Genomic DNA, 12,237 nt, shown 5'->3' with positions numbered 1-12,237 from the left:
GCGCGCTGCTTTTAAGCACCTCATGCCCATGACCCCCAGGATCTCCAGCCACGGCCTCCCTGAGTTCTGGGGCACTCTAATCGCCCTACTATGTCTCTCACATTCCATAGCGGACACCCAGCCTTGTACTACAGGTGTAAATGTGTGAGTTACTCTGCTTCTAAGCACCTAACACCAATGATCCACGTCCCCTCCTGTCCTCCCTAAGTTCTGAGGTGCTCCCTCTGCGCTACCATGCCTCTCACAACTCTAAGGGGTCACCCATGCTGCTGACACACATGTAGGGTCATGATACATGTGTGAATGTGCTAGATGGGCAGCTTCTAACACACCACTACCACCCAGAACCTCCAGCCCTCCTTGAGTTCTGAGGCGCTTCTCTGCCCTACTGTGTCTCCCACGCTCATAAGGGGACATCCAGGCTGCAGGTATTGAAAGCACATTTAAAATTAAGAGTCAACAGCTGACTCGTGGACTCTGCTGCAGACAGGCACAGACATTGACTGGGCAACAAATAGCACTAAGCAGCTGAGGTACACAGCCAGCGGCAGTATTTCATAAACTACCCATCAATTTAGTGATACCAAAAATAATAATTATTGCCCCCGCCCCCTTCTTTGCACAGATCACAACACACCACAGCTTTCACAGAGACCTACACACCACTGAGCAGAGTCACCGGCGCGGCCCAATTAAAACGAATTAGTACATGACACTGCGGGCTCGCTCCGTTCCAGGACTCTAAAAGTACAGTGTAACTAACATTGCAATTTTTAGAACGTACAAAGCGTGCTCCTGTTATTAGTGTTGGTTTAAGCATGGGGTTACGTGGGGACACAGGAGCGGCAAGGACTGCAGCGCTAAAAGTTCGAAACAGACCCCCGGGCGTGGCAGAAGAACCAGAGTGGGGGCCTTACCGTTGTGCCTGAGGAACCAGCATATTTTGTGCTCACAGTGAACCAAGGTGGTTGTCGGCACAAAGGTCAAGCACTGAGTCTTCTTAAGGCACAAGAGGCGGGAGGGGCAAGCTGCTGCGACTACGTGAGCGAGAGAGAAATCATGTAAGTGCAGGGATGCATGCAGCCTGACTGGCCGGTTGGGGACTCTGCAGCACTGATGCCAGGCTCAGGCCTTGATACACTCCCCCCGCCCCCCTCTCCCTGATGCCAGGCTCAGACCATGATCCACTCCGCCCTCCCCCCCTTCGCGGTAATCATTTCATTTTAAGAGGTGGGTAGCCTTAGTTCCGGCTGACAGTCTGTCCCTGATTTAAGTTCTATCGGGCCTGGCACTGGCTGCTGCACCAATCTTACCGTTCAGTGGGTGTCACACGGAAGACTCCACGATGTCCGATCACTCCACTTCACTCTTCCTCAGCAGGGTATGGCAAAATCGCATTCACTTGTGGCGCCCATCATAAGCCCCACAGCATGGGGGCCCCTACGAGCAGACAGCAATGCTGAGAAAGCCGAGCGCGGCGCTACCTGCAAACCAATGAGCCCACACTGTGCTGGCTTTTTCGCTTGAACTTCCCGCTGCGCCAGATGGCAGCAGGACGTGACGTTCTCCGCTGCGCCACTGGCCAATTGTATCAGTTGGGCCCAGCCCTGCGTCATGCTGTCTGACTCACAGCCGCGCGGCGTCATGGAATCACCACCTCGAGTCCTGAATAAGATACTTGTACCATTAAATGACGAGACGATGAGCCCGCCCCCCGCCCCCCCCTAGCTACGCGGCTGGCCCCGTGTTTATTTCCTCTGCGGGGCTGTGGAGGAAGCACAAAGCACGCCCCCTTCTGCGTGACCCTCCTATGATGGGCTGGCTGAGAATGAAAGTCTTACCATTGTTCGCTACGGCGCGCGCACTCCTGAAAACGAAAGCTATGGTGGGGGCGGGACTTCCGCCTTGTGCGCGAAGCCCGCACCCACGAGTGCCTGGCCCGAGGAGCAGTGGTTGAGGCTGCAGATCTCCGGAGTGGCGGTAAGTGCCCTTACTTGTAGGGGGGGTAGAGGGGGGGGTGCGCTTGTATGTGTATATGTATGTGTGCGATGGGGGGCCTTGGTGCACGTGTGTGTGTGCTTGTGCGCGCGCGCGTGTATGTGTGTGTGTGTGTCTATGTATGTGCGTGCGTGGGCGCTGGGGGAATTGTCAGAAGAGGTGCGGCGTAGAGTGTGAGGCGAGGTGGGGGAGGGGTGGGTGCAGTATCGTGGGCAAAGGAGAGAGCGGACGAGGCACTGGGAGGCATGCGAAGGGGGGGCGAGAGTGCCGGGATAGTGGGCAATTGAGGAACATCAGCGATGTGAAGAGTGGGGTGGCATAGCGAGCGCTGAGCAGGGCTGCTGCGGAAGGGACATGAAAATGGTTGATCACCGGAGTAGCAACGGCATAAGGGGCCCGTTGCTGGAGAGTTTTTAAGAGGTGCGCATCTGTCGGCGGGGGGGGGGCGGGCGGGCGGGCGGGCGGCTCCCGTTATGGTGGGGATGTGTGTGTCTGTGTGCATGCGTGTGTGTATGCGTGTATGCGCAGGCGTGTTTGAAGCTTCTCAGGAGACAGTGGCTGAGCGCGCGGCCCGCGGCAATCGCCTCAACAGGAAATGCGCGCGGCCGGGACTGTCTCCTGGGGAGCATAGTCGCTGACAAAAGATCTCGGCGGAGACGCGCTTCCGCGCGTTGACGCCGAGACCTAAAAAGGCCTTTTCACACTACTGATTCTTATTAAACACAAAATGGGTATGCTGCCAGCACCGTGCGAGTTCCTGTCACTTAACTCCTGACAAGGGCAGTAGCCCTCTACCATCATAAATGCCTAGGTTGTGGTGCATATGAGTGATCTGTGTTCGCTCATGACCAAAAATCAGTATCAGGAATCCAAATATCCAAGCACCTGGGGTACTCAAGGCAGGGGTGCAGATACGTCGCTGTGCAGGCAATGTTTCTATCAGTTACATTCTCCTTGAAGAAAATATTTTAATCTTTCTATCAAAATGGATACATTGGGGAGTAAAGAGGAAATAAAGTTTATTATTCAGTTGGTGAACAATTCAGAACTGTTTCCTGGTGGTTACTGATTTCCCATATATCTTGCTTGAGAAAACATTTTTACTTTTATAATGTTTAATGATATTGATTTTAACAGGTCTAAAATATGTTTATGGATTTGGATTACCTTTCACAGTTATTAAGGATTTGTTAGTGATTTAATGTATGTTAAGTTGAGACAAGTATTTAGTGTGGACAATATACCTGTTAAAGCCAAGTTATTTAGTTGGGATATGAAAAAGTGTAAGTCAAGTTTGATGGAGTATGAAAACACTTTGCACACATATCAGAATAACAGTTTTGACAATGACAGACTAGTCATGTTAAGGGTATGAGCTTCCGGACTGTTTAGGGACACGCAGGATCAGCAAAAAAAATTTACAAAAGAAAAGTATACCCACCTATTAGAATCCAAAACCACATTTTCATAAAAAAACAGTGAAAAGGTGGTGTTCTATTAATGTAAGTAAGCATTATCATTATTTTCGTGTTATGATAAATCTATACAAGAATGCGTGGGCTTTTAAATGTGCATTTAACCATGTGGCGTAAAAATTATTCCCAAGTTATTGCCCTGGTGTATAAGTTCCTATCTTTAACGCGTTCCGTGCGTCGGATGGCCCCCGGCCGTCTGATGTCACAGTGGGCATGTGTATCGGACGGCTAGGGGCCGTTCTAGTTCCGCACAAGTTAAATCCGCCCCCACAGCAAGGGAATTTGCGCTGCAGCGAACGTGTTAAATATACTGGTGCATTGTTATTGTAAATAGTTATGTCTCTAATTATTGCATGACGTACAGAAAGATCGTTTGAGATTTTTGTGTATTACAAAAAGGTGAGAAGCTCTCTCCTTTTTAAAATTACAGTGCTAGTGTCTTTTGCTCAATTTAAAGTGTCTCATTAAGCAATAAGAATACAGATAACCATGTGTTCTTGTTTTTATTTCAGGAAGACAAGTTTTTATCAAAGTGTTTTGAAGCCATGGAGGTTGATTCCCTAAATTCATCACACCCTGTTTCCACAGCTGTCGAAAATCCAGCTCAGATCCTAGAAATGTTTGATGATGTTTCCTATGATAAGGTAGCATAGATATCTGTTTTCTTAAGATTGATTGAGAATTGTATATTCAACTAGAAATTTAATGTTCGAGGCATATGAGCTGCAGATTGTACACTATGCATTAGATCGGCACCTGGTGTTAGGCTCGGAGGATTGCAGGTTGTTGTCTTCTTGGAGAAGTCTTTGTAGTCACGATATAGGTGACTCCTCCCTTGGACAGTACTGCGCATGGGCATAGGCTCCATGCTTAGATTGCTTTTTTCCGCCACTGGGCTCGGATGAAAGTTTCTCCGCTCCGGCTAGAAAAACTTTTTCTGCAACTTCGAAGCGCAAAAACGTCCTATAACTAATATCGACATAGAATACAACTTTCGACGCCATCGACTTGATTCCGGTTCATCGACGCGGGCTGATGGGCCTATCGACGCCGTGCGGCCTACACCACATGGAAAGAACTCTGTTCAAGAAATGCCCGGTATGCTGAGCAAAATTTCCACATAGCGATCACCACGAGGTTTGCAACCTCTGTCTATCGCCGGATAACGACGAGTCGACCTGCACAGCTTGTGCATCCTTCCGATCGAAAAAGACCATCCGGGATCGGAGGGCCCGTCGACACAAAATGAGGAGATCAGCCCCAGCACCGGAGTATATCTTCGACGACGAGGTTCTGCTCGTTCCGGAAGAGGATTTGCCTGATCCCCAGATCATATCAGAGGCAGAGGACTCGGACGACTCGATTCCATCACGTCAACCCGTGAGTACCTCTGCCCCTGCACCACATGCACTGCCCAAGCCAAAGGCGAAGGTCAGCACTCAGCCCAAGGGGCCTAGTCGAGACCAAGTACTTCCTCCTAAAGCCCAGCCTTCGAGCTCGGCTCCGAGGAAAACAACTACGCCTTCAGGTGCTTCGGCACCGAGCAAGCCACACGTGCCGATTCCACCACCTCCATCGGCACCGAAACACAAAGGCCCTTCGACACCGAGGCCAAAAGACCCTTCGGCACGAAAGCGAAAGACCCTTCGGACCGAAAGTAAAAGATCCTTCGACGCCGAAGCCTAAAGAGGTACAGGCACCGAAAGAAGCTCCGGCTCCCAAGCCGCCCGCTTCCAAACCTAAGGAGGGAAAGCCAGCGCCTGACGCCACAAAGCCGACCAGGCCAGCTTCCACTCCGAAGACTCCCACTCCAGTGCCAACACCCGCAAAGCCTGATTCCGAGGTTCCCAAGCTCTCGGACTCGCCTACTAAGCCGTAAACACCTTCGGCACCGAAAACTTTGGCACAGGACGCTGTAACACCTCCCAAGGCAAAATGCCAAAAACAACCTCTATCAGAACCGAAGAAGTCAGCGCCGAAGAAGGTTGTAGAGGAAGATGAACTGTTTAGACCAGATCCTAAACAAAAGAAGATCTACATAAACCCAAAGACTGGACATGTAGATGCTATACCTAATAAAAAGAGACCAGCAGAAACACCACCTCAATATGTGGTTCCTGCCAAGAAGAAGGACTGTGCAACTTCTCCTATACACCCTCTCTCTCCTGTACCTCCTTCCTCTCCTGTCCCTTCTTACATTTCACAACAAATCTCTCCTGTCCCATCTCCTGCATCATCACATTCACCACAGACTGATGAGGAGTATGACTTAGGTGGTGGGAAGGATCCAATTGTAGACCCAAATACATATCCTTTAGATGAGGATGGCTACACGTTTCCACCACATAATGTGCCTGATATCCCTGATCCACAGTTATACCCGTCAAAGCCTTCTCCACCAGAAGACACCATTGGTTTTAACCACCTCTTACACAGAGCTGCTCTTTACCACAATGATTCAGAAAAGGGGGTGGTGATGGACAGAATAGCTGAATTAAGCAGAACACTCCTACCCAGTCAACAGATCAGGGCTTGATCCATCACCGTTTTTTAGCTCACTACACCCTCCCAGCTCAGAACCTGGCTACATGCAAATTAGTCTGTCCCTGGCCCAGTGCATTATGGGAACAGGGCAGACCAAACTACCAAGCCAATTCTTTTCCTGGAAAGGAAACAAGCTTCCGGGGACCGGTTTCTGGCATTACAGCCGTCTTCGGCCCGGCTTGACCGGCCTGACGCGCTTAGAGACGGTCGCTCCCCAAGCTGCCTGCTGCTTTTGGTATCGTAACTGCTTCTCTGTGCCTCCCGCTAACTGCTGCCTGACATAACGCTAGAGCGTATTTAATTAATTAATTATCGCGCTTGTGTACTCCTCTAGCTGCCGCTTGACACAACGCTAGAGCGTGTTTAAGTAATTAATCATCGCGCTTGTGTACTCCTCTAGCTGCCGCTTGACATAACGCTAGAGCGTATTTAATTTAATTAATTACCGCGCTTTGTACTCTTCTAGCTGCCGCTTGTCTCTTCGCCTCACCTCTCTTTTGCCTCTTCGAGTGCTGTGAACTAATAGTGCCTGCCTGCCAGCTGCCGCGTGTATTAGCACTTTACTATTTAGAATCTTTGTAGAGTGTTTGGAGCCGCTGCTGACGATTTCCCTACTCTCACTATTATTAGCACTCACTATTTACATTGTTGTGCGCAGGGCAGGTAGAATACGCGCTGTTGTGGCTTTGACCCCATTTGACTGAGTTGGAACATCGCGCCATTTTGTTGTTGTTGTTGTGCCTCGGAGCCCGTCCCCTACGACCCGATCCCGCCTCCCAGCTGATCCTCCCTCCCACTGACCGTACAGCCTGGCCCCCACCTCCAGTAGCACTGTGACCGGCCTGACGCGCTCAGAGACGGTCGCTCCCCAAGCTGCCTGCTGCTTTTGGTATCGTAACTGCTTCTCTGTGCCTCCCGCTAACTGCTGCCTGACATAACGCTAGAGCGTATTTAATTAATTAATTATCGCGCTTGTGTACTCCTCTAGCTGCCGCTTGACACAACGCTAGAGCGTGTTTCAGTAATTAATCATCGCGCTTGTGTACTCCTCTAGCTGCCGCTTGACATAACGCTAGAGCGTATTTAATTTAATTAATTACCGCGCTTTGTACTCCTCTAGCTGCCGCTTGTCTCTTCGCCTCACCTCTCTTTTGCCTCATCGAGTGCTGTGAACTAATAGTGCCTGCCTGCCAGCTGCTGCGTGTAATAGCGCTTTACTATTTAGAATCTTTGCAGAGTGTTTGGAGCCGCTGCTGACGATTTCCCCACTCTCACTATTATTAGCAATCACTATTTACATTGTTGTGCGCAGGGCAGGTAGAATACGCGCTGTTGTGGCTTTGACCCCATTTGACTGAGTTGGAACATCGCGCCATTTTGTTGTTGTTGTTGTGCCTCGGAGCCCGTCCCCTACGACCCGATCCCGCCTCCCAGCTGATCCTCCCTCGCCCCTCCCCTCCCACCATCCATATATGACAGAAGCCTTTGCGTGCAGCGTTCACGCGCAGCGATCGCGCCCCATGCGCGCCGAAGGTGCGCCAAAGGTAAGCCCGTCTACGCCCGTCAACGCCTGGACCGCGCCCAGCGCCAGACCCCCTGGTCCCCGCCGCTCCCAACCCTCTAGAGTCACATATGATGCCGCTACTCTCCTCGCCCTCAACCCCGGACTTACACCACTATGCTGCGAAGCTACTCCAGGACGTACCCACGGCCCATTCGCCTGCCTCCCCTGCAAGTTCAACTGCTTCAGAACACTCACCAAATCCACGTCCTCCAAACACAACTCTGGCCCAGAAGTAGACACTACACTGGAAAAAATGAAGAAAGACATGGACACTTCAAAGTCAATGGGAGCTCTACAGTCCACACAGACTAGAGGTTCTTTTCGTCACTCCTTTTATAGAGGAGGCTCCAAACAAACTGGAGCAGATACAACAACATCTTTCAAGACGCAAACTCAAACATCCTCTAACAAAGGGTATTTTAGAGGAGGATACAGGGGCAATAATAACAAGGGAAGAGGACGGGGTAACAACAGCAATCGCTCCTCCTCCACAACTAAACAGTGACTTCCCTCTGCTCCCCCAACAGCATTCCACTCCTGTGGGGGGCAGATTAACACAGTTCCAGCCTGTCTGGAACTCCATCACAATGGACAGGTGGGTGAGACAGATTATCCAACATGGCTAGTGCCTAGAACTTACAGCAACCCCCCCCTAAATATACCACCCAGGCAGCGTCCTATGTCTACATATCACCTGACTCTGCTTCAACAAGAAGTTCTAGCACTTCTACAAAAAGATGCTATTCACCTAGTCCAATTAGAGGAACAAGGAACAGGGGTTTACTCGCTGTATTTTCTAATTCCCAAAAAGGACGGGACACTGAGACCAATTCTCGACCTCAGGCCCCTCAACCATTCCATACAATCAGATCATTTTCATATGATCATTCTGCAACAAGTGCTCCCACTACTGCAACAAGGCGATTTCCTTTCAACACTAGACCTGAAGGACGCCTATTTTCACATCCCAATACATCCTGCTCACAGGAAGTACCTACGGTTTGTAATACATGGACAACACTATCAGTTCAAAGTCCTTCTGTTTGGTGTCACAACAGCACCAAGGGTGTTCACAAAGTGCTTAGCAGTAGTAGCAGCACATCTCAGAAGACAACAGATACACGTCTTCCCTTATCTAGACGATTGGCTCATAAAAGCCAAGTCATTCCACCAATGTGTACAACACACTCAGCAGACAATTCAACTATTGCACAACTTAGGGTTTACGATCAACTACACAAAGTCGCACCTAGACCCTTCGCACGTGCATCAGTATCTAGGAGCTACCATAAACACGTCTACAGCTCTAGCGTATCCCAGTCCAGCCAGGATACAGAGCATTCAAGCCTTAGTCTCCACTTTCCAACACCAGCAGTCTCTCCAGGCAAGAGAGTTCATGAGGTTAATAGGCATGATGGCATCCTGCATCTTCATAGTACCACATGCAAGACTGCAAATGCGTCCATTACAGGAATGTCTGGCACAACAGTGGAATCAGGCTCAAGGTCAGCTCACAGACCTGGTGTTGGTAGACAGCTGTACGCATCGCTCTCTGCAATGGTGGAACACCAAAAACTTGACAAGAGGACAGCCATTCCTCAAGCCTGTTCCACAGATAATGCTCACAACAGACGCGTCCCTCACAGGATGGGGAGCCCATCTCTTACACCATACTACTCAAGGTCGATGGAACAACCAACAAAAGCTGTTCCATATCAACCATCTAGAGCTGCTAGCTGTATTCTTAGCACTCAAAACTTTTCAACTTCAAGTACAGAACAAAGCTGTCCTAATCCGGACGAACAATATGACAGCGATGTACTATATACAAAAACAGGGGGGGACACACTCTCTGCAACTGTCCCAGTTCGCACAGAACATTTGGAGATGAGCCATTCCTCAAAACATATATCTGTTAGCGGAACACCTTCCAGGGGTTCACAATCCGATAGCGGATCCGTTAAGTCGGCAGTCACAACAGTTTCACGAATGCTACATCCACAAGTTCTTCAGCCATTCTTCCAACAGTGGGGGCAACCACACATAGTCCTGTTTGCCACCCACAGAAATGCAAAATGCCCAACCTTCGTCGCCAGGTTCCCACAACCACGGTCCAAGGGCAATGTAATATGGATGAACTGGTCAGGCAGATTTGCGTACGCTTTTCCGCCCCCCCCCCCTCATTCCACTAGTGGTGCGCAAGCTCAAACAGTCTCTCAAGCTCATACTAGTAGCTCCCACGTGGGCACTCCAGCCGTGGTTCACCACACTACTAGACCTCTCCCTGGTTCCACATCAGAAGTTTCAGCTCACACCCTCGCTGTTAACACAGAACCATGGAGAAATCAGACACCCAGACCCAAACCAACTGAATTTGGCGATCTGGCTCCTGAAGTCTTAGAGTTTGGTTATCTCAACCTACCACCAGACTGCATGAATATCATCAAAGAGGCCAGAAGACCTACTACCAGAGCGTGGTATGGCGCTAAATGGAAAAGATTTGCAATTGATTGCAAACATAATCACATTGATCCACTAGATGCCTCCATCCAGAATATCATTTGTTACATTTTACATCTACAAAGGTCTAATTTGGCATACTCTTCAATACGCCTACATCTTGCAGCAATTGCAGCCTATTTACAAAACAGGCAACATCTGTCGCTTTTTAGGGTACCTGCAATCAAAGCATTCATGGAAGGATTAAAGAGAATAATCCCTCCCAGACTGCCACCTTCTCCAGTATGGAACCTACATCTTGTCCTTACGAGACTCATGGGACCCCCTTTTGAGCCTCTGCATAAATGTGAACTGCAATTTCTCACATGGAAAACTGCTTTCCTTGTTGCCATCACCTCTCTCAGAAGAGTAAGTGAAATACAAGCGTTCACTATACAAGAACCATTTTTTCAAATACATCCCAATAAAGTGATTTTCAGATCTAATCCAACATTTCGACCAAAGGTTATCTCACCTTTTCACCTAAACCAATCTGTTGAGTTACCTGTGTTTTTCCAAAACTTAGACTCTGTAGCAGAAAGGGCTGTACACACGTTAGATGTTAAAAGAGCTCTGCTATACTACATAGATGGAACTAAATCCTTTAGAAAGACAAAACAATTGTTTGTATCTTTCTCTCCTCCACACAAAGGCAACCCTATCTCCAAAGGTGGGATTGCCAGGTGGATTGTGAAGTGTATACAAATATGCTATCAAAAAGCTAAACTCACACTAACTAGAGCACACTCCACTCGCAAACTAGGAACCTCTATGGCTTTCTTAGGAAATATACCACTGGAGGACATATGTAAGGCAGCAACATGGTCTACACCACACACCTTCACTAAACACTAAAGTGTTGACGTGCAAGCCAAGCAGCAAGCTGCAGTAGGCCAGGCTGTCCTTAGAACACTATTTCAGACTACTGCAATGGATACAAGCAACCACAACTAGGGGAGACACTGCTGGACAATCGATGCATAGTGTACGATCTGCAGCTCATGTGCCTCGAACGGAAAATGCTACTTACCAGTATGCATCTGTTCTTGGCATGTAGAGCTGCAGAGTCGTACACGCCTTCCCGGACTTGTATCCATTCCAGTTCTCATCTTACTTAGATGCACACGCATGGACATCTTTTTTTTCTTACTGTATCTCTAACTCCATCATTTCCCATCATGGCGAAAAACAATCTAAGGATGGAGCCGATGCCCATGCGCAGTACTGTCCAAGGGAGGAGTCACCTATATCGTGACTACAAAGACTTCTCCAAGAAGACAACAACCTGCAATCATCCGAGCCCAACACCAGGTGGCGATCTAATGCATAGTGTACGACTGCAGCTCTACATGCCAAGAACAGATGCATACTGGTAAGTAGCATTTTCCTTCTTATACAGTATCATACTATATGAATATGTTCTATTACAAATGTATATGTTCTCTTAATTTGTTCAGTTACTAATTAAGTATAGTGAATTAATATTGTATGTGCGGTGTTAGTCCCTATCTGAAGTGGCCTTTAATTTCCACTGTGAGCCGAGCATGCCTTTGAAACTGTTTACGGATTGCTGCCATTTTCTCACTTAGAGTTTAGCAGCCATACTTGGAAACAGAGTCTTTAGGTTGCATTTCCTGGAAGTTGCAACTGCATTGTGAACTACACCAAGGACACGTCCTTGTGGTGCCAAACACACCAGGGGGAATACTGGATAAGCATCTATACTGGAATGGGGCCAACAGTGACAGGTAGGGCCTTCCTGAGGTCCTTGTTGACCCCAGAGGTAGTGGCAATTAACTTAGAGTGTTTTTCCCTTGCTGCTGTGAGCATGCGGCAGCTTGCATCTGTATAGCTTCGGGCTTGAGAACTGACAGGTCACTGCCTCCTCTCTCCCCCCTAGTGTAGGTGGTGCGGACGTAGTTCTGCCCTCACTCCTGTGACTCAGAGGCTTTCCCACATTAGTAAACACTGGTTTGTGAGGTATCAGCCAGGTGGCTGTGATGAGTGAGACAGCCTAGGGTCCCAACCAGCTACATCTAGGCAGAAAGTGGACTTGGTTATTGCGGTCTCTTGTAGGGATTGTACAGCACCCTGTGGGCAGCGGTGGCCCTCCTGCAGGAATGCTGCTGACTGAAATGCCGACTGGGAGTGGTACCA

At 49.0% G+C, this 12,237-nt stretch overlaps 1 protein-coding gene across 1 annotated transcript in view; it reads left to right on the top strand.

Annotated features, from left to right (window-relative positions):
- The window catches only part of ERAP1 (endoplasmic reticulum aminopeptidase 1), a 507,475-nt gene that overhangs the window by 234,745 nt on the left and 260,493 nt on the right, over positions 1–12,237 (top strand). Inside the window, exon 8 of the mRNA XM_086960958.1 lies at positions 3,986–4,117. Coding sequence (XP_086817084.1) covers positions 3,986–4,117 — 132 coding nt within the window. The remainder of the gene's footprint in view (positions 1–3,985; positions 4,118–12,237) is intronic.

Source organism: Lissotriton vulgaris, chromosome 3_1 (assembly GCF_964263255.1).
Source record: "Lissotriton vulgaris chromosome 3_1, aLisVul1.2, whole genome shotgun sequence".
In the NCBI taxonomy this organism is placed as follows: domain Eukaryota; kingdom Metazoa; phylum Chordata; class Amphibia; order Caudata; family Salamandridae; genus Lissotriton; species Lissotriton vulgaris.
This window is presented reverse-complemented; position numbering and strand designations above follow the sequence as displayed.